This window comes from Thalassophryne amazonica, chromosome 2 (genome assembly GCF_902500255.1).
Source record: "Thalassophryne amazonica chromosome 2, fThaAma1.1, whole genome shotgun sequence".
Taxonomy (NCBI): Eukaryota; Metazoa; Chordata; class Actinopteri; order Batrachoidiformes; family Batrachoididae; genus Thalassophryne; species Thalassophryne amazonica.
The window spans coordinates 86,826,525-86,850,230 of NC_047104.1; the positions used below are offsets into that span (position 1 = coordinate 86,826,525).

Below are 23,706 nucleotides of genomic sequence, written 5' to 3' on the forward strand. Positions count from 1 at the left end.
CCTACTATGGTGTTGGGCCTATATATCGCATACCAGGTATCATGGATCAGTCTGGATATGTCAAAATACTTGAAGAGGTCATGTTGCCTTATGCTGAAGAGGACATGCCCTTGAAATGGGTGTTTCAACAAGACAATGACCCCAAGCACACTAGCAAACAAGCAAAATCTTGGATCCAAACCAACAAAATTAATGCTTCGCAGATGTGAAGAAATCATGAAAAACTGTGGTTATACAATAAATACTAGTTTAGTAATTCACAGGATTGCTAAAAAAGCAGTTTGAACATAATACTTTTGAGTTTGTAGCATCAACAGCAGATGCTACTATTATTGTGAACACCTTTTTTTTTTATTTTTTTTTACTAATAGCCCAATTTCATAGCCTTAAGAGTGTGCATATCATGAATGCTTGGTCTTGTTGGATTTGTGAGAATCTACTGAATCTACTGGTACTTTGTTTCTCATGTAACAATAAGAAATATACTCAAAACCTGGATTAATCTTTTTAGTCACATAGCACTATTATTCTGAACACTACTGTATTAGATCACGACCCACTCACTAGAGCCCTTATTTTCGCAGTTCACATGGTACTCAGGTCAGGTATCAAGCGTCACACTTTACTTACTATGTAGTAGCGACTGGCTAGGGCGCATTTTAATTACAATCCGAACGGGCCAGTGTGTGCCAGTTAAAGCGCATGTTTTTTTTTTCAATTAAAATGTACCTGTTGTGTACATCATGTCAGAGCATTGCAGTGATATGACATGCAATCACCTTTCATCCTCATTCACTCGAGTCTCATGAATGTCAAATTGCTCTATGAAAATTAATGACAACATACACACAATGCAATGCAACTTACTACACATTAAAGTGACATGAAATATATACTGACATAGATAAAATACATCTCTATTACCCGTGCATAGAACGATTAACTCAGCTAGTTGCTTACAATTTGTTTTTGGGGATGACGCTTAAAACCATCAGAAGCATTGAGGTGATTCAGAAGGGGGATGCATGAATTCTGACTAGACCTTTAAGAATGCAATCATGTTACCCCAGTCTGAACTTGTCTTTATTGGGTGGCTGTTCATGGAAGAAAGGATTGTAAATATCCATTACCGACCTCCAAGACACTGAATGGTTGTGCAGTCTTACATGGCTGAGTTAGTGTGCAACTACGGGGGGCTGGCCTGCTTTGTGTGATGCCCCTAAGGTTAGGGAGAAAACAACAGGCAGTAGGTTTATACCTGAGGACAAACTACAGCCATCGGGCATTGCAAAGTCTTTGCATCCGCCCATCTGTCTGCGCTCAGCATAAGTCAAGTACTATTGCTGCTAGGGTCTTCAAATTCACAGGGAACTTTCTTGGGACTATATTTTGATTTTATTTGCAGTCTGGTCTCATTTTTGTGATGCAATTTTTAAAAATTATTTTATTATTTCTAACTCTACTCCTTCCCCAACCCTAACCTAATCCTCTCCCTTCCCCTAACCCCCACAGACCCCCTGCATTTCGTGCTCCCGTCACAAAAACATGATGATTTCATGACAGCATCACGAACCAATCAATTAATGTACTTTTCCTGATGCCATCACTAAATGCCACGAGATATGGTTGTTCATTTTGTGCACCATGGTTGTGTAACAAACTGCGGCTTGAGTTTAGACAGTCGAGTTTCATATTTTTAAACGTATAATTATTGATGGAACATTTTTTTCTTCAAGTTTTAATTTTATTCCTTTGTAGTTTGAATGTGCCTAATTTGTTATAATTACATCTTACACACACACACACACATATATATATATATATATATATATACACACACATATATATATATATATGCACACATATCCTGGGATACAAAATGAAAATTCAAACCCATGAAAAGATTTGGATGATCACCCAGCGCTATATACACATTTAGACTGAGGCGCTGCAATTTACATCAATACAAGTGGAGCAGGTTGACCAATAATGAAAGGCCCAGTTGCTTTGATCTTCAAACATGACATTCAGTGTTGTGGAGGGGGTATCGCTCCCTAAACTGTTCCAACGCTGGGGTACACTGCTCCCCTCAACTGTATGCCAATGCAGATTTCAAGTATTGTTTAGCCATGTTTAGTATGCCTTCTACAATGGAAACTATGGCACTGCCTTGACAAACCTTTGGAAATGCAGAACAACCAATTCAAGGCCTCTCCCTTCAGCTTCTAAAGAAGGGGAGCACGGATGATGGCTCAAAGTTGATTGCACAGTAACCAAAGTACTTGTGACTTCAGTCTCAAACTGGTGTTGAATTATCCTTGAACAGAATGAACCCAATAATCTGCCCAACCTTGAGGCTCATTGAAAGTGTGTTTGTTGTAGTAGTGAAGTTATTGTGAGAGTGGCGGACACTTACCTTTTCTACTTTGTCATAGTTTTTAGCTTTGATCTGCAAATCAGATTGTAAATGTGGTTAGCTCACCTCTGCTTTCACCTCTTTCACATCAAATGCATTCATGCAACTGTGGCCACTCTCTCACTCACACACACACACACAGGTCCTCAAAGATCAACAAAGTGAAGTTCACACAACAAATGACAATTAACTTTGGAAAAAGGGGTTTATTTTCTTTGTAAATTGCGCCACATAACCCAATTAAAAAAAATATCTAGACAAAATAACATTCAGAATACTGACGTTTAATACAGAAAACATATGCAGAATTTGTCAAACGTGATTACTTTGACAGAAATTCTTCCTCTGCAATGAAGAAAAACTATTGCAATGGTTAATTTAACAGACATCTGATGATGAGAAGAGTAGGACAGACTCCTCCAGTGCAGATGAGGGAGGCCGCACCCGAGTGAGTGACAAAGATGACAGTCAGGCCTCCAGCATTTGGACCTTTAATGAACCTCTAACTACTGTATAAACTAATGAGGTCTACAACTAAACAACATAAATTAAAGCTGCAGATCCCATAAATCAAAGTGGCCCGTTAGAGAGATCGCACGTGCATGCATGTGTGTGTGGGGGGGGGTTGTGTATTTTTGACTGCTGAGTGGCATGAGGTAGTACAATACACTTTTCTTAACATATCTGCCCCGCTATATCAGAATTGTTTTTACTTGTTACACACACACTTAATGCTGAAATCATCTCTGCTACCTAAATAAAAAAGGGGGAGGGGGGGTCCATTAAAGACCATGTGTCTGAGTCATTAAATCTTGCCGTTTTAGTTGTTATAGTCCATCAATTTGTGGCCAGCAAGTGTAAACACAAAACAGCAGCAGTAGACTAAACAAAAATTTCCAGGATGTGAGAAAGCTTATTTCTCCTTCATTTTATGAAATACCAGTAGAAAATAATATTCTTAAGATTTTGTGGATAATCAAAAATGGCCACCTCTAATGCAAGATTATGTGCTCCAAAATGTACACATACCCTGAAGGTACCAAGATGAAGACATGAACTACTTGAAGCAGCAACTTGTTCTCAGAATCAAAGTGATACAAAATGTGTTGCAACTCTGAACTTTATTGTTAAAAAGCATCAGTAACATCACAGCCAGACGTAAGACTGCATCTTTTGTCACATTTCTACTTTTGATAGGCCACGGCTTCAGCTATGACACAGGTTACATAAAAATTGAACAGGCAAATATTACACTAAAAGTGATAGCCAGAACATGATTAGTAGTACAACTTAAGATCAAAGTTACACAGGGAAGCACCACAAAAAGAACTCTCAATTTAGGAATACATGGCATCATCCCTATTTATGCTCTGACATTTTATCATTCACTTCTCTCAGCTTACCAATTCTAACACTAAATATAAATCTGGTTAGATCTAAAGAGGACTGAATGACTGCAACAAAAGCAAATCTCATTTTCCATTAATGCAGATTCAAGAATGGGTTTTGGAGACCAGTTTTCCTATGGTCAAGTTTCTTCCAAAATATGAATACATACTTCAGAACAGTGTCTGTCAGTAGATACCATCAACTGCACATGGAATAGGAAAGCATTGTAGAACTACTGAAGCTTATCTCATGAAAGCAAAGTGGCACAAAACAGACCATTAATATTGGACACATTTTTGAAGGCTAAAGATTCATGTGGTGCAATTATTTAAAACACACACACACACACACAAAACAAACATGCTTTACAGGGAGCCATTTTTCCTGAGTAAATTGTATGCAAGGCATCTGGAAAATATTCACAGCTCTTCACCATTTCCACATTTTATGTTATGTTACAGCCTTATTCCAAAATAGATTAAATTCATTTTTTCCCCTCAAAATTCTACACACAATACCCCACAATGACAACATGAAAGTTTTTGTTGTTTTGAGATTTCTTTTCAAATTTATTATTTAAAAAAAAAAAAGCTAAGAAATCACATGTACATAAGATTTCACAGCCTTTGCCATGAAGCACAAAATTGAGCTCAGGTGCATCCTGATTCCACTGATCATTCTTGAGATGTTTCTACAGCTTAATTGGAGTCAACCTGGGATAAATTCAGTTGATTGGACATGTTCTGAAGGTCCCAATGAGCACAGTGGCTTTCATCATCCATAAATGGAAGAAGTTCAGATCAACCAGGAGTCTTCCGAGAGCTGGCTGCCCGTCAAAACTGAGCAATCACGGGAGAAGGGCCTTAATTAGGGAGGTGACCAAGAACCCAATAGTCACTCTGTCAGAGCTCCAGCATTCCTCTGTGGAGAGAGGAGAACCTTCCAGAAGGACAACCATCTCTGCAGCAATCCATCAATCAGGCCTGTGTGGTAGAGTGGCCAGATGGAATCCACTCCTTTGTAAAAGGCACATGGCAGCCCACCTGGAGTTTGCCAAAAGGCACCTGGACTCTCAGACCGTAAGAAACAAAATTCTCTGGTCTGATGAGACAAAGATTAAACTCTTTGGCATGAATGCCAGGCATCATGTTTGGAGGAAACCAGGCAACATCCCTACAGTGAAGCATGGTGGTGGCAGCATCATGCTGTGGGGATGTTTGTCAGCAGCAGGAACTGGAAGACTAGTCAGGATTGAGGGAAAGATGAATGCAGCAATGAACAGACAAGCTGGATGAAAACCTGGTCCAGAGCACCTCAGACTGGGACGACGGTTCATCTTTCAGCAGGACAATGACCCGAAGCACACAGCCAAGATATCAAAGGAGTGGCTTCAGGACAACTCTGTGAATGTCCTTAAGTGGCCAAGCCAGAGCCCAGACCTGAATCCGATTGAACATCTCTGGAGAGATCTGAAAATGTTTGTACACCGACGCTCGCCATTCAACCTGGAGCTTGAAAGGTGCTGGAAAGAGGAATTAGGAATGGACAAAACTGTCCGAAGATAGGCGCACCAAGCTTATGGCATCATATTCAAAAAGACCTGAAGCTGTAATTTCTGCCAAAGATACATCATCTAAGTATCGAGCAAAGGCTTTGAATACTTATATACATTTCTTAGTTTTATTTTTAATAAATTTTCAATTATAATAATAATGAAAAAAAACTTTTTTCATGTCAATATGTGGTGTTGTGAGTAGAATTTTGAGGGGAAAACATTAATTTACTCCATTCTGGAATAAGGCTGTAACATAAAATGTGGAAAAAGTGAAATGCTGTGAATACCTTCCGAATGCCAACCTCTAAATTAATTAAATTTTTAAATTAGAAGGTAAAGGTGACCAATAATATGCTGGTGAACTTTGTAACAGATGACAAGAACTCCAACAGCACTGGTAGCAGCGAAAGACCTCATCAGCAAAAACAATTTATAAAAGGGGCAGATACTCGGAAAAACCTGTTTTATGGTAAAAGCACCCATTCTTGCACAAATACATAATACAAAATTAGACATACATCACATCCAATTTGGATAACCGTAAAATCCAAGATGGCCACCATGTTGCTCCAGAATACCTTGAAAATGCCCTGTCTTTATATAGGCATATGCCCTCATACTGACAAGCATTTTCTTTGTGATTGGAATGGATTTGGTTTCAAATGTGTTGATAACATCTGTACACACACACACACACACACGTGTGTGTGTAAAAAAAAAAAAAAAAAAAAAAAAAAAAAAAAAAAAAAAAGGATGACTGTCTCCCCCTCCCCACACGTTTATTCACAGCTCAGTGAATGCAGCCTATGAGGAAAACTGCCATGCATGCAAGGAAAAATCATCACTTGTGCATTTTATGGTATTGGCACAAAATGTTGCCCATTGCTCTGTATATATACATACATACATATACATACATACACACACCTCCTCCTACCATCCGTCCGTCTGCAGGAGACGATGTAATGCCCAGCTTGTTTTTCCTTTATATACTTTTTCAATTTATGTCATTTATATTGCAACAAATCACAACAAAACTGCCTCATAGTGCTTCACACAATTTAACGTTACCAACCCCTAGAGCAGGGATGGGCAACTTGTTCCAGAAAGGACTAAAAGGGTGCAGGTTTTCTTTGCAGCCAGGTGATTTCACTGATTAATATCACTTTCAGCAGATGGAATCAGTTAATCAGTGAAATCACCTGGTGGAGTCAGTGGCTGCAAAGAAAACCTGCACCCTCTTAGCCCTTTCTGGAACAAGTTGCCCACCCCTGCCCTAGAGCAAGCACACAGCCAACAGTGGCAATGGTTAATTTATATATATATATATATATATATATATATATACACACACACACAAACTACTTTTGTTTTCCAAAGGGCAGTGTCAGTTTGTCACCTTTGAGTGTTATTGTAAAATATAAAAAACACAGAAGTCTAGCTTGTCTTTCCTCTATACAAATCTGCCTTCAAACTGAATTCTGATTGCACTTAATTCATACGGGTTTGGTCATAGTTTATCAACATCCAAGAATCTGCTGGCAAAGTTATTCGTCTCTTGGCTGCCCTTTTTTAAAAACTACGCTAACGCCGGTTAACACCGGACCAATGCCAAACGCGCTATGCTGCAACTCTGAAAAACCAAATCACAGTGGTATTTTACACATATCTGCCCCAAATTCCTACACTGAACTTAGGTCAGAATGTATTCTTTACTTGGGAGTAAGTGGGTGGAAAAGACCATTGTGGCTTCCATCATCAGCAAATAAAATCTGGATCAGGAGCTAATAAATGTGGAGTATCTGCATATACTTACCATGCAAGTGGGTGTACCGCATTTAAAACTACTGAAGCAAGGGTTCCATATTTTCAAAAAAAAAAAAAAAAAAAAGCTATAAACACAGGCCTCCGATGAGATACCAACTGCAGAAGTGGCTTACGTGAATTCTGAACAGAAATACGTAAGTGACATAGGCCGTTGTCCGTATTCAGTCTGTATTTTCAACAAATGGTAACCTCTGTGCCATACTATGCTGCATGTTCTGAATTATGAGTTGGAGGGGAACAGAAAGTTACATAACAGCATATCAGCAAGCACTGGTGCCACGTTAGCACACTACAGCTGCACCTTCAGTCTCAGATGGCCAACCGGTCCATTTGCACCTCTTAAAAGAAAAAGAAAAAAAAAAGCCATCTAAAACAGCCAGTAACAGCCAAGGCAGGCATCCTTTTGGCCTTTTCCCGTTGGTGGAGTCCTCAACACTAAGGTACCCAAGTGCTGCAGCATACACAAACACGCTGCAATCTACACTCTGCTAGTTAAAGAAAAAAAAAATGTAATCCCCAGTCATAAATCATTAGGGTTTCCATCTTATGTTTTATCACACATACTGTAAAATACATCTGTTTGGTCTGAACAGCAAAGTTGAGCCTTACGTGAGGTAAAATTCACCCCTTCACTCAGTGTTTAACATGCTCAGTCTTCGGTCAGACAATCGCATGTTCGTTTACAAAAACAAAGACGAATCACAAGAACAATGCTGGAATGTTTTTGGTAAACCATTTTATAACCCACACAGCATAGCTTTGTGGAAACATTAGCAGACATGTTACTTGTACTTTATCAATTTTAGCTTATATATAAAGTATTGCTTGTCTCTCATTTTGTGGATTGCATGAACAGATCCACGCTGTGCATATAGCAACCAGTAAGACAAAAAGAATTCCAACAGGAAGCCAGTAAATCTGACATTACACCTGACTGACACCCTGGTTAACTCAGACTCAAGAACCCAAAATTTGATTTTTCAATATTTTTCAAGGAAAATCTCAGGTCGGTCCATAAGATGAACCTTGAGCATGGTGCTTTAAAGCAAGAATGATCTGAAGCACAAGACAAAGGCCTGAAGGACAGAACCAAATCCATTTCAGAGCATCTTAAATTTTTTGTAATGGCTGTAATTAAAATCCTAACAATAACCCAAGAGAGCCATGTTGGAGAATTACAGGTTTACAAAGTCGACCAAACCTCCTTCATGGTAATGTGAAAGTCAAGACATGTCAGCATTGGGCTTTCAATCCTCTCCACAGCCCTGCTCGACAGCACCAGACCTTTCCTTCTCTTCTCAAGGGTGGTGGGTCCACATGGAGGAAACACCATTTTTCTTCGGAATGGGCCCGAAGGAGCACCATGGCTATAGGTCTGGTCAGCTGGTACATGCCTCCAAGCTCCTCACCACCAGGCACGAGTCCAGGAGTACACCCCGGTCCAACCTCATCAGGGGATGGTAACGCTTTTCCTGCTTGTCACTTAGGAAAGGATAGCATTTAAAGTATCAGGAAGGATGTCCAAGCAGGGCCATGGCTTCTTCACATGGAACAGAGCCAGCTGTGGTGGTTCGGGCAGTCTGGTGAGGATGCCTTTTGGTCGTCCCCCTTAGGGCAGTTTTCCAGGGACATAAACAGGGAGAAGGCCTTCAGGGACTCAATTAAAAAGGACTGGTTGACGATAAAGCGCGGACTGAGATGCTTAGTCTACCGTCACGGTGACCCGGACAAATGGCAGTCAAACAAAATTTGTTTTTTCTCCCAACAAAATGGACGCTAATACTAGAGTGAACTACTTTCCTTAAAGTCAAATACTAAACTGTATCATAAGAGTATGTATTGAGCTGGAACTCCTCTCAACAGATTGCAAGTACATAGCTGAGTCAGGGAACATTAGATGAAATCTCAAAGCAGATCTGGATCTTAAAAGGTCTTTGTAACATCTGTGTTCTGACTGCTCAATAATTTAAAAGCTGTATTTTTTGCCAAATTGGAGTCGTCTTATAATATATGATAACCAGATAACTCACTGGAACAAATGTGCACAAACAGGAAATCGAGCCTAAAAACGCAACACTATTGATGCCGTCACCTTTGTCTTGTGCACTTTGGTAGCCTAATGCCGCATTCACATCGGACGCACGCGAGCGACGGCGGCGAGAGGTTGCCATGTAATCCCTATGGAAGGACGCATTGTGGCGCCACAAAAGTCCAAGCCATGCAATGCGACATGATGGATGCAAATAAAGCAACACGAATAAAGCGATTTTGAGCGACTGCCGCATTTGTGACGCGATATCACGTTGCATCGCCCTTTTCCCCAAGTTGAAAATCTGAACTTTTTCATCTTGTTGCACCACGATGACCAATCAGGGACAGGATATGTAGTGACGTGGAGATGTCTGGAGTTTACACTTGATGTGGACATGTCCTGTATCTGCCAATCAGCCTGTGAGCAGGACTTATGTCCCTTTTGTCCTTTATTTAATACAATTATGACAGAGTTTGAGGGGAGAGCGAGGAACTGCAGCAGCATCCAGTTTTTCCCCTTTGTTCACATGTGCGAGCGCGACCAAATTGTCTGTGAAGATAATTTATTAACTGCACAGATGTATAATAAAACAAATGGTGACTGGTTTATAACAATTATGACAGAGTTGGAGGGGACAACGAGGAACTGCAGCAGCAGCCAGTTTTTTTTTTCTTTTAATTATTCACATGTGCATGCACGAACGGGACAGAGGTCCTCAAACTGGGTCCTGTAGAGGCGGATGTACCGCTGAAAGCGGCCGTCATCCAGACACAGCTCCTGTAGCAAATGATGAAACTCCCCGAATTGGGAACATCTCATGAGGATGTTGTGAACCCAGGGATGGCGCCGCTGGCGATGTTTGTAAGCTTTCCAGAAAAAATAGAGCACAGCAGCGACACACCGGGCGATGGTGGCGCGTCCATCGTGAATTTGTAGTGTTGCGTGGCGTCCGGTGTGAACGCGGCGTAAGAATTCAGGTTCTCCCTACTAATACATAACAAGGCACTGCACCCTGCTGTGGCTTCCCTGTTACTGCTAACTGATACACTAATTTTTGTTTGGGTTTTTTTTTTTTTTTTTTGCTACCTTAGCATACATGCAGAGGTAAGAACAAGAAAAAAGCAGTTTTTACTGTATTAACAAGCATTCCCCCTGCCCACCTTCTCTCTCTCTCAGTGGGTTCTAGAGTTCCAGTACAATTACATCATTCATTACTTCCTACTACTGAAGGCTCACACTTCGTGCTTGCCTTTATTTATACCTGTTAAATTAATTTTAAAAAACTCCCGGGGAGAATCCTGCACTATTCTAATGCTCTGTCACTTGTGTTTGTTGTACTTTGGTACTTTAAAGATTATGCTGGTAATTTAAGTGAGTTAGAAATACAGTAATCAACATCCACCCAATCAATCAAACAAACCAAAACAACCTCAAAATGCAGTCATAACCTGGTGAAATAAAGGTTAAATTAAAAATCACACAACACAGAGGTTACCATTTCCCTGAACTACACACTGAACTAGAAAGTAAAAAGAACAAATGCTGTGCAACTTTGTGCAAGCATGATTTCATAGTAAGAGCACTGATACAGTGCAATATATAATGTTGGCCCACTGGTCATCTCATCAACCGGCTGTGGAGAAATGTTGTGAAGCTGCAGCCACAAAATCAGTACTTCTTGAGAAAGATTACCCAAAAGAAATGACACAGGAGGCAATAAATTGACACGACAAGTGAATAAAAGGCTAGTGCACTTCAATACCATTAAAACTGTTTTAATACTGTTGCAGATCAGACATGCAACATATGCACTTCACCCCATTAAAAAAAATAAATAAAATAACGGCGCAGATAAAGTTTTTTTTTTTCTTTTCTTGGGAACATAAGCAGTATTATTTGGGATAAAAAAAGGTTAAGTGTTCCCCTTTGTTAGTGTTTAAAGGCACAATTCTCATTCAGTCTTGCTAAAGCCTGGAATTTGTTACACCATCAGTGTTCTGTAGCTATTATGGATAATCCTAATTGTCTACTGTACAGTACTGAAGTGACATTACTTAAATGACATTTGTTATATTTTCATGCTGTAATGGAAAAAGTTATTGTAACCAAATCTAGCACTCAGGCCTTGTGAGTTAAAATAAGAATTGTGACTTTAAACCACATTTAAGAGACATTTTGTTTGTGTGAAAGTCACATTGTTGATCATATTAGGAAAAAGTCTCACCCACACACACTACAGAAAATTAAAGTGTATTAACCTCGGCTTCTATGAATAGCTTCCAGAACCTCCCAGAGCTTGGGAACTGGGTGACAAGTCGTTCATATGTCTTCCTTGCTTTATCTATCGGTTGGTTCTAAAGAGGGAGATTGCACTGACATTTAAAGTTGCAGTTAAGTGAGGAAAAAGATGCAAAGTTACATCCTGTCTATTTTAACAACCCATATCCCTTGTGCCCTCCCATCTCCCCGCCCCCTTTTTTCCCCAGTTTACTTAACCCCAAGAATGCAACTCTGTGTCACTAAACCTGTGCTTCTCGAATCAGAATGCTCCACGCATCAAGGTCATATGGGTTTTCTTCCAGCTTCTTCTCTGCCTTCTTCACCTTCTCTGGAATATACTCTGCTGTTGCCTGTAAAACACACACACACACACACACACACACACACGTACGCAAACACACACATGCAAAAGAGTTACACCGATGAAGGGAGTGGCAGGGTGACAGAACCCTGCCATCTGCAGTTGTATTAAAGAGCCGGGCTGACAGCGAAACTCTTTACTGTGGAGAACATTGGCTTGGTTTCCTTTATCAACAAGGAAAGGTCTTTGCAGACAATGCTGCAATCTTTACAGAATGAATAGATGGTTTAACTGTAACAATCAAGAAGCTAGACTGCCCGTGTTTGTGAGTCTTTCAAAAATTTCCTGGACTGAGCCAACAAATGAGGACATGCATAGTCAAAGTGTGCTGAACTTGCAGTGCAGCCAACAGTGTGCAATCAAGGGCAAAGATGTACAGGTTTTCTATGCAACTGATCGCCTCAGTAGGTGGTTTTACTGATGAGCTCCTCCTTTCAAATTCAAATCCCTATCCATCTGTGAAATGACATGTTGGGCCCAGTTTCATGAAGAAGACTAATCTTGTTTAGTCAAATAAACTCAACTGACTAATTTTTTTACTTTAGTTGTTGCAGAAAGTGCTTAGTCGATTAAAGTTTCACGTTACCCGACTAAAGTTTTTCGCCTGGTACAGAGGAGGCTAATCTCATTTTAGTCGACAAAACTTCAATGTTTTACCTCAAAAAATGGCGACTATCATGTACCAACACTTGAAGGAACACTCAAGAGCACCCATATATCGCTTGTAGGGGTGCTCCTTCAAAAGGCGAGCTTCCTCCACCATTGGCCATGGTGATGGCAGACAACTGTCATGATGGGTTTGTGACAGTTCTCACTGGGCGTCGCTGTTATGCTGAGCAAAGTTGTCTGCACAAAACGCTTGACAAAAGCGTAGAAGAAGAAAACTGAAGCGTGAAACTGCTAGTCTAAACCTAAGCATTCATTCTGCTGTTCGTATGGGTCCATAAATGTTAATAAAGCCAGCTAAGAAAAGAAAGGCTACATAGTTCCTGACAAAGACCCACCCGGAAGCAAACAAAACTGTCGCGCATTGAAGCTGTCTCTTCAATCAATTTCAATCAATTTATTTATATAGCGCCAAATCACAACAAACAGTTGCCCCAAGGTGCTTTATATTGTAAGGCAAGGCCATACAATAATTAAGTAAAAACCCCAATGGACAAAACGACCTCCTGTGAGCAAGCACTTGGCGACAGTGGGAAGGAAAAACTCCTTTGTAACAGGAAGAAACCTCCAGCAGAACCAGGCTCAGGGAGGGGCAGTCTTCTGCTGGGACTGGTTGGGGCTGAGGGAGAGAACCAGGAAAAAGACATGCTGTGGAGGGGAGCAGAGATCAATCACTAATGATTAAATGCAGAGTGGTGCATACAGAGCAAAAAGAGAAAGAAACACTCAGTGCATTATGGGAACCCCCCAGCAGTCTAAGTCTATAGCAGCATAACTAAGGGATGGTTCAGGGTCACCTGATCCAGCCCTAACTATAAGCTTTGGCAAAAAAGAAAGTTTTAAGCCTAATCTTAAAAGTAGAGAGGGTGTCTGTCTCCCTGATCCGAATTGGGAGCTGGTTCCACAGGAGAGGAGCCTGAAAGCTGAAGGCTCTGCCTCCCATTCTACTCTTACAAACCCTAGGAACTACAAGTAAGCCTGCAGTCTGAGAGCGAAGCGCTCTATTGGGGTGATATAGTACTATGAGGTCCCTAAGATAAGATGGGACCTGATTATTCAAAACCTTATAAGTAAGAAGAAGAATTTTAAATTCTATTCTAGAATTAACAGGAAGCCAATGAAGAGAGGCCAATATGGGTGAGATATGCTCTCTCCTTCTAGTCCCCGTCAGTACTCTAGCTGCAGCATTTTGAATTAACTGAAGGCTTTTCAGGGAACTTTTAGGACAACCTGATAATAATGAATTACAATAGTCCAGCCTAGAGGAAATAAATGCATGAATTAGTTTTTCAGCATCACTCTGAGACAAGACCTTTCTAATTTTAGAGATATTGCGTAAATGCAAAAAAGCAGTCTTACATATTTGTTTAATATGCGCTTTGAATGACATATCCTGATCAAAAATGACTCCAAGATTTCTCACAGTATTACTAGAGGTCAGGGTAATGCCACCCAGAGTAAGGATCTGGTTAGACACGTTTCTAAGATTTGTGGGGCCAAGTACAATAACTTCAGTTTTATCTGAGTTTAAAAGCAGGAAATTACAGGTCATCCATGTCCTTATGTCTGTAAGACAATCCTGCAGTTTAGCTAATTGGTGTGTGCCCTCTGGCTTCATGGATAGATAAAGCTGGGTATCATCTGCGTAACAATGAAAATTTAAGCAATGCCGTCTAATAATACTGCCTAAGGGAAGCATGTATAAAGTGAATAAAATTGGTCCTAGCACAGAACCTTGTGGAACTCCATAATTAACCTTAGTCTGTGAAGAAGATTCCCCATTTACATGAACAAATTGTAATCTATTAGATAAATATGATTCAAACCACTGCAGTGCAGTGCCTTTAATACCTATGGCATGCTCTAATCTCTGTAATAAAATTTTATGGTCAACAGTATCAAAAGCAGCACTGAGGTCTAACAGAACAAGCACAGAGATGAGTTCACTGTCTGAGACCATAAGAAGATCATTTGTAACCTTCACTAATGCTGTTTCTGTACTATGATGAATTCTAAAGCCTGACTGAAACTCTTCAAATAGACCATTCCTCTGCAGATGATCAGTTAGCTGTTTTACAACTACCCTTTCAAGAATTTTTGAGAGAAAAGGAAGGTTGGAGATTGGCCTATAATTAGCTAAGATAGCTAGGTCAAGTGATGGCTTTTTAAGTAATGGTTTAATTACTGCCACCTTAAAAGCCTGTGGTACATAGCCAACTAATAAAGATAGATTGATCATATTTAAGATCGAAGCATTAAATAATGGTAGGGCTTCCTTGAGCAGCCTGGTAGGAATGGGGTCTAATAGACATGTTGATGGTTTGGATAAAGTAACTAATGAAAATAACTCAGACAGAACAATCTGAGAGAAAGAGTCTAACCAAATACCGGCATCACTGAAAGCAGCCAAAGATAACGATACGTCTTTGGGATGGTTATGAGTAATGTTTTCTCTAATAGTTAAAATTTTATTAGCAAAGAAAGTCATGAAGTCATTACTAGTTAAAGTTAAAGGAATACTCGGCTCAATAGAGCTCTGACTCTTTGTCAGCCTGGCTACAGTGCTGAAAAGAAACCTGGGGTTGTTCTTATTTTCTTCAATTAGTGATGAGTAGTAAGATGTCCTAGCTTTACGGAGGGCTTTTTTATAGAGCAACAGACTCTTTTTCCAGGCTAAGTGAAAATCTTCTAAATTAGTGAGACGCCATTTCCTCTCCAACTTACGGGTTATCTGCTTTAAGCTGCGAGTTTGTGAGTTATACCACGGAGTCAGGTACTTCTGATTTAAAGCTCTCTTTTTCAGAGGAGCTACAGCATCCAGAGTTGTCTTCAATGAGGATGTAAAACTATTGACTATTCCCCACTGCTGGGTAGTCCATCAGAGTAAATGTTATTAAGAAATGATCAGACAGAAGGGAGTTTTCAGGGAATACTGTTAAGTCTTCAATTTCCATACCATAAGTCAGAACAAGATCTAAGATATGATTAAAGTGGTGGGTGGACTCATTTACATTTTGAGCAAAGCCAATTGAGTCTAATAATAGATTAAATGCAGTGTTGAGGCTGTCATTCTCAGCATCTGTGTGGATGTTAAAATCGCCCACTATAATTATCTTATCTGAGCTAAGCACTAAGTCAGACAAAAGTTCTAAAAATTCACAGAGAAACTCACAGTAACGACCAGGAGGACGATAGATAATAAATAAAACTGGTTTTTGGGACTTCCAATTTGGATGGACAAGACTAAGAGTCAAGCTTTCAAATGAATTAAAGCTCTGTCTGGGTTTTTGATTAATTAATAAGCTGGAATGGAAGATTGCTGCTAATCCTCCGCCTCGGCCCGTGCTACGAGCGTTCTGGCAGTTAGTGTGACTCGGGGGTGTTGACTCATTTAAACTAACATATTCATCCTGCTGTAACCAGGTTTCTGTAAGGCAGAATAAATCAATATGTTGATCAATTATTATATCATTTACTAACAGGGACTTAGAAGAGAGAGACCTAATGTTTAATAGACCACATTTAACTGTTTTAGTCTGTGGTGCAGTTGAAGGTGCTATATTATTTTTTCTTTTTGAATTTTTATGCTTAAATAGATTTTGCTGGTTATTGGTAGTCTGGGAGCAGGCACCGTCTCTACGGGGATGGGGTAATGAGGGGATGGCAGGGGGAGAGAAGCTGCAGAGAGGTGTGTAAGACTACAACTCTGCTTCCTGGTCCCAACCCTGGATAGTCACGGTTTGGAGGATTTAAGAAAATTGGCCAGATTTCTAGAAATGAGAGCTGCTCCATCCAAAGTGGGATGGATGCCGTCTCTCCTAACAAGACCAGGTTTTCCCCAGAAGCTTTGCCAATTATCTATGAAGCCCACCTCATTTTTTGGACACCACTCAGACAGCCAGCAATTCAAGGAGAACATGCGGCTAAACATGTCACTCCCGGTCCGATTGGGGAGGGGCCCAGAGAAAACTACAGAGTCCGACATTGTTTTTGCAAAGTTACACACCGATTCAATGTTAATTTTAGTGACCTCCGATTGGCGTAACCGGGTGTCATTACTGCCGACGTGAATTACAATCTTACCAAATTTACGCTTAGCCTTAGCCAGCAGTTTCAAATTTCCTTCAATGTCGCCTGCTCTGGCCCCCGGAAGACAATTGACTATGGTTGCTGGTGTCGCTAACTTCACATTTCTCAAAACAGAGTCGCCAATAACCAGAGTTTGTTCCTCGGCGGGTGTGTCGCCGAGTGGGGAAAAACGGTTAGAAATGTGAACGGGTTGGCGGTGTACACGGGGCTTCTGTTTACGGCTACGCTTCCTCCTCACAGTCACCCAGTCGGCCTGCTTTCCCGGCTGCACGGGATCTGCCAGAGGGAAACTAACGGCGGCTAAGCTACCTTGGCAACAGCACGCGCAAGAGGCTGTTATGCCAATGAAAACCTCGACTAATGTAATATGGCTAATCTACAAGTTTAACAGTGGACGTGAAATGCCGATTAGATGGATAATGTTGGATAACTGTAGTCAACTACAGTGGGGTAAAAAAAGTATGTAGTCAGCCCCTGACTGTCCAAGATCTCCTACTTAGAAAGATGAGAGAAGTCTGTAATTTTCAACATAGGTACACTTGAACTAAGAGACAAAATGAGGAAAAAAAAAAAATCAAGAAATAATATTGTAGGATTTTTAAAGAATTTATTTGCAAATTGTGGTGGAAATTAAGTATTTGGTCAAAAACAAAAGCAAGATTTCTGGCTCTCACAGACCTGTAACAACTTCTTTAAGAAGCTTTTCTGTCCTCCACCTGTTACCTGTATTAATGGCACCCGTTGGAACTTGTTATCTGTATAAAAGACACCTGTCTACAGCCTCAAACAGTCAGACTCCAAACTCAACCATGGCCAAGACCAAAAAGCTGTCGAAGGATACCAGGAAGAAAATTGTAAATGTGCACCAGGCTGGGAAGAGTGAATCTACAATAGGCAAGCAGGTTGGTGTGAATAAATCAACTGTGGGAGCAACTGTAAGAAAATGGAAGACATACAAGACCATTGATAATCTCCCTAGATCTGGGGCTCCACACAAGATGTCATCCCATGGGGTCAAAATGATCATGAGAATGGTGAACAAAAATCCCAGAACTACACAGAGGGACCTGATGAATGAACTGCAGAGAGCTGGGACCAAAGTAACAAAGGCTACACACTACGCAGAGAGGGACTCAAATCCTGCAGTGCTAGATGTGTCCCCTTGCTTAATGCTGCGTTTACACATAATGACGGGTTCGAGGCTGTTCACAAACAAAACGGGTGAAAACATAACCTCTGCCCAACTTCGTTCAGGTAGAAATATGACATTGGCTGTCTTTTATGCTGCGTTTACACATAACGACGACAAGTTACAAATGCCACGAAGTACACATTCTTGGCCACTGATCACGAATGTGATGATTCGGGGCAGAGGCGTCAGGTGTCCTCAGGAACTGCTGCAACATGTTACCACACGTTATGATTAATAGCACGTGTTGCTGGAGAATTATCAGAAACCATTACGCACGGTCAAGAATAATGTTCCGCGTTAAGTTCTGTCACGTTGTGAACGAGGTGAATTGTCTCCACACACACACACACCCATATTCATCCAACCGTTGCTAACAATTCAGATCGCTCCAGTTTTTCAGAAGCACTTTGTGACTGCATGCGTAGTTGGGCTTTGTGCCATGGAGTGGTGCAGAGAGGGGGAGGAGGAGACAGACCGAGCCAAATGTGTGGCTTCATGCGGCTCTCGTCTCGCGCGTTCTCCCAAACATTAGGCACATGCGAGACGAAATGAAGGTGGTGTGTGACATTCGTGGAAGATTTTTTCACAGCCAAAAACATGCTCCATGAATATCAAGAATATCACACACCAACACGCACTATTAAGAAACCTATTAAGATGCGTTAAGAATGTCAGGAATGTGTCACGAATGACAGAAAAATGACATTCGTAACGCGTCTTGCTTATGTGTAAACGCACCATAAGCCAGTACGTGTCCAGGCCCACCTGAAGTTTGCTAGAGAGCATATAGATGATCCAGAAGAGGACTGGGAGAAAATCATGTGGTCAGATGAAATCAAAGTAGAACTTTTAGTAAAAACTCAACTTGTTTTGTTTGGAGGAAGAAGAATGCTGAGTTGCATTCCAAGAACACCATATCTGCTGTGAAGCATTGGGGTGGAAACATCATACTTTGAGGCTGTTTTTCTGTAAAGGGGACACGACGACTGGTCCGTGTTAAGGGAAGAATGAACAGGGCCATCTATCATGAGATTTTAAGCCAAAACCTCCTTCCTTCAGTGACAGCATTGAAGATGCAACGTGGCTGGTCTTCCAGCATGACAAATGATCCCAAACACACTGCTCGGGCAACAAAGGAGTGGCGCTGTAAAAAGCATTTCAAGGTCCTGGAGTGGCTAAGCCAGTCTCCAGACCTTCATTAAGGAGTGGTACAACAGGACATGTTGTGACATGCTCACCTCGTCCACAACTTCTCGGATAGTCACACGACTGAAAAGCCACCGAAAGCCGTCTGAATCTTCCGAATGGTGGACGAGGTGAGCATGTCACATCTCCTGTGAGACTTCAACACGGAGGCGCTTTTGCTGCGCCATCAGCTTCGTGCCGATGAATATCGCCGCCACTCTTTTCATAGCAAAATCTTCTGTCACAGTGGAATGTGCCGAAAAAAAATGCTGATGTCCACCTCTTCCGCAATTTCTCAGATAGTCACACGACGGTCCCTCATCACCACAGCGTTCACTTTGGACATGATCTGGTCATTTCAGCATGCTGATGGCCAACCGGAGCGCGGCGCGCTCTCCACCATTGTGCGGCCGTCTTTAAACCGGTTGTACCGCTCCTTAATCTGTGTGATGCCCATAGGAATAATCCGAATGGTTTCCACCTGGCTGTCGCCCAGTTTCTGGCAAAAGTTGATGCAGTCGCGCTGCTCCAGTCATTCCGCCACTTCCTTGCAAAGAAAAAATGACGAGAGACTCCACCCATCCTCACACAAAGGCTGCTTACAAGCAAATGACGCAACCGACAGACGTGAAAAAATTCACGCATGAGCACGAAGGTTCAAGGTTGGCTCATGCAAGCACACGTGATTCAAATCCATCAGGTTTTTGAAAAAAATAAAAGGTCCGATACTTTTCTAACAGACCTCGTACACTACAAAAGGAGTCAACCCTGCCCCAGGAAATCACCTGTCCTGCATATGTCCCATCTCTCCCTCCTCCCCCCACTACTAATAAGCGAAGTGCACATCTCAGGCCGTGCAGTGCATTATGGGTAGGCTAAATTTTTCGACTACCAACCCACAAGCTATGGCGGCAGAAAGCATCGAGGAGTGCCGTGATTTGGATCATTTCAACCGCTGGAAAGTTGACGATTTAAAGCGTTTTTGTAAGCTCCGCGGATTGCCTGTTACAACCAGTACTATGTACGGCAGAGGACAGAAATGGAAAGAAGAGCTGGTTGTGCTTGCGTGTGCTGCATCTGTACAGCAAGTACCGTTAGTACCGACAAAGGAGGAAGAGCGCGCTGCTGTCGAAAATGACCAGTCCTTGTTGATAGTTGGAGACAAACAAATTTCTGACCCCTTGAAGGCAACTGACGGATGGTTAGACGAAGTCCAGAGTCTGAAACTGTGGATATTGCAGAATATTTGCTAAGCAGGGATGAGAAATCGCTACTCCGCCGGCTTCATAATGACGACAATGATGGTGAGTCTCACATATAACCTCTTTGGTGTCACGTTTGTTTTGATAATTTGTCAGAGATACAATATGTACATGCATAGTTTGTTTATAGAACATGTCAATATTACACGCCACGTCATTCATGACGCGACATTACAGTCATAAGCCGATGCATGAAAACGGCAGCACGGTTTCAGGATATTGACAAAATAAATGTGTGCAAGAAACTTACAGTTTTAGTCCGTCTGGATCTTTCTTTTCTGTGGCGAAATTGTGTAGAATGAACGGAGGTTTACGACCACATTTCTTCTTCTTTCCATCTTTGTGTGGACTCGGTGGAGCTTTGCAATCATGTGTTTTCAGCCAACTTTCAAGCCTATAAATTCCGTTTGAGCATTTGAAAACAGCACAATGCGCCCCTGTCATTATTGTATGCGTTGCTTAAGGCTTAAAGCCTTTGAAACAATCACTGTAAAAGCCTTAACTTTTACAGTCTACTAATGCTACTGTATATGAAATTCAATGGGAGCGGTGTGAGTTTGGGAGCTGGAATTTTTGCCCCCGTTTGATCCACGCATGCGCAGATGCGTTGCGCACTTCACTTATTAACCAAGTCAAGTGTGCTCAGCCAACAGAGCTAGGAAACATCAGACTTGACTAATTAGCTGTGATTGCAGCAGGTACACATGGAAAAGGGGTTCATGCGCCATATCCAAGGACAAATTCAAGCTATGGTAAATTACATATTTACATGGGTGCTGGTGAAAAACATTTTTGAAGGTGGAGTTCCAGAGAGAAGAGGGTTGCAAAAGTACATGAAAACCGACGTAGTTTTCCAAAAGGTGTTCCTAAGAAAGAGGAAAGTGGAAAATCATGCTACAGGTGCCGTGGATGAGGACATGAAGTTGTTGTGTACCTCTTTGGTGGTACACAACAACGCCAAAGGGTTTAATCTTTGGCTGAGAGAGAGGACTGAAACGATTAGTTGAGTAACCTGAATAATTTGATTACAAATAAATGTTTGAGGCAAATTCTGTGCCTTGAAGCTTCATTTAACTTTGTAGTACATATGCCAGGCCTGTGTGTGGCACTGTAATGTCCCAAAAAAACAGAAGAAGAAACAGAAGAATGTGACACACAGAGTGAAATACAACCTTTTATGAGAAAACAGTCCATGCTGATCATCTGAAATGGCTTACTGCGCATTTAAAGCAGTGTGTTTTTGTTTTTTTTTTAAAAAAAAAAAAACACCGTTTCGGCCGCTGCCTGCTCTCCTCCGCTCTATGTGGGGGTGGCTATTTGCGTAGTGGCCGGTGGCTGCCTGTCTCTGCCCGGTGTGAGTGGCTCAGCACTGCCCTCACAGCTCCGTCCCCGGCCACACTGAAACAGTCTTTGGAAGAAGTCCACTCTTCCTTCTGTGTTTTGCTTAGACTCGCACTGAGTGTTTCGCCATTTAATTTTCCCTTTTTGGACAACACACAATGCTTCACAAACACGGTAACTTAAATAAAATAATAATAAAAAACTTGCAAGGCTTGCATGTTCAACCTCCAGCTGAAATGCATTGGCTGAATCGCAGAGAAAGAGGGATTAAAAAAATAATAATAATCACGCAGGGACGCAGAAACGGATACACTAAATTTGACAATCTCCGTGATGACGCAGCGACATTGTGCCATTGCTTAGGGAGAGCCCTGACTGTTGGTGTTGTTAAAACGCAAAAGTACTTTTTATCCAATTAATTGAGAGAATACTCGATTACTAAAATAATTGATAGCTGCAGCCCTACTCAGAGCAGAGAATTTTCTTTCTCATTGTCTAAGAGTCTTTCAGGTGCCTTTTGGCAAGCTCCAGGTGGGCTGCCATGCAGATTGTGAGTTGGATTCAAACAATGTAACAATTATGAAAGATAGCCATAATTGCTACACTGTTCAAGTCCAAACCATCATTCATCAGTGATGAAGAAATGTCATCTACAGCCCGTGGTGTGCACAGCCATTTTCAGATCTCTCCAGAGATGTTCACTTGGATTCAGGTCTGGGCTCTGGCTGGGCCACTCAAGGACATTCACAGAGTTGTCCTGAAGCCTCTCCTTTGATATCCTGGCTGTGTGCTTAGGGTCATTGTCCTGCTGAAAGATGAATCGTCGCCCTAGTCTGAGGTCAAGAGAGCACCTGGAGCAGGTTTCCATCCAGGATGTCTCTGTACATTTCCACATTCATATTTTCCTCAATCCTGACTAGTCTCCTAGTTCCTACCACTGAAAAACATCCCCACAGCATGATGCTGCCTCCACCACGCTTCACTGAAGGGATGGTACTGGCTAGGTAATGAGGGGTGCCTGGTTTCCTCCAAACATGACACCTGGCATTCACGCCAAAGAGTTCAATCTTTGTCTCAGACCATAGAATTTTTTTCTCATGATCTCAGAGTCCTTCAGGTACCTTTTGGCAAACTCCAGGTGGGCAGCCATGTGCCTTTTACAAAGGAGTGGCTTCCATCTGGCCACTCTACCATATAGGCCTGACTGGTGGATTGCTACAGAGATGGTTGTCCTTCTGGAAGGTTCTCCTCTCTCCACAGAACAAAATACATAAAACATTCACATTCTTATATAACTGACAAAAAATATATAGAATTTTTTTTTTAGGATTTTTTTTTTTTTTAGGTACCCCTGTATGGACTGCCAAAATTGTATTAATTATATATCTCAGGTGCTTACATTAAAGAATTACATTTTCCTTTCTACTGCCCCATGAGTGACACCTTCATGTGCATACTTTGGAAATCAGGGGCTTCATTTCTAATATTTGTGCATTTGGTACTTTAATGTTTCCCATAATCCCCCTGCGCTTGTATTTGTAAATTGTTAGATTGATTTTTATTTTTACCAAATAAAGCCACACAGTTTTTTAATTGTTACTGCTGTGACTACAAGAAATCTCAACTTTAAATAACTTTGATTTTTTTATTTTAACCATCTAGTAATCAGACCTTGAAGAAAATAGCACAGCACTGTTTCATGTTTCTTTATATTTTAAGAAATATATTTCTTCACAATTGTGCACAATTTCAAAGCATTCACAATCACTAGTCAATTTCATATTTTAGTAATTACTCTGTCCTGATTATAACATTAGCCAATGAAAACATTACTAAATGTAGAAATGACTAAATTAAAAAATATCATGAGATGTCTGTCACATTGAAAAAAAAATCCTAATTAACAGACACTGCAGTCATTGTTACATCATCTCCTGTCTGTTGTGTTCGTAATAAATATTTATGTTTGTTTAAGGTGTATTTTTTTCCTGGTTGAAATGCAAATATGAATGAATCTACCAGACTAAAAAAAAAAATGTACACATTACTTTTCAAGCCTTTTGATTTGTCTAAAAGTAAATGCGCTAGGTTGCTTATTATGTTACTCAAGA

The 23,706-nt window shown here is 41.1% G+C and overlaps 1 protein-coding gene across 2 annotated transcripts in view; it reads right to left on the reverse strand.

Moving 5' to 3' along the window:
* The window catches only part of cstf3 (cleavage stimulation factor, 3' pre-RNA, subunit 3), a 61,633-nt gene that overhangs the window by 26,472 nt on the left and 11,455 nt on the right, over positions 1–23,706 (reverse strand). For both annotated transcript variants that reach the window (XM_034188807.1, XM_034188799.1), the window contains exons 2-4: positions 11,745–11,849; positions 11,478–11,573; positions 2,417–2,449 (exon numbers count right to left, since the gene is read on the reverse strand). In XM_034188807.1, the coding sequence (XP_034044698.1) occupies positions 2,417–2,449; positions 11,478–11,573; positions 11,745–11,849 (234 nt within the window). The remainder of the gene's footprint in view (positions 1–2,416; positions 2,450–11,477; positions 11,574–11,744; positions 11,850–23,706) is intronic.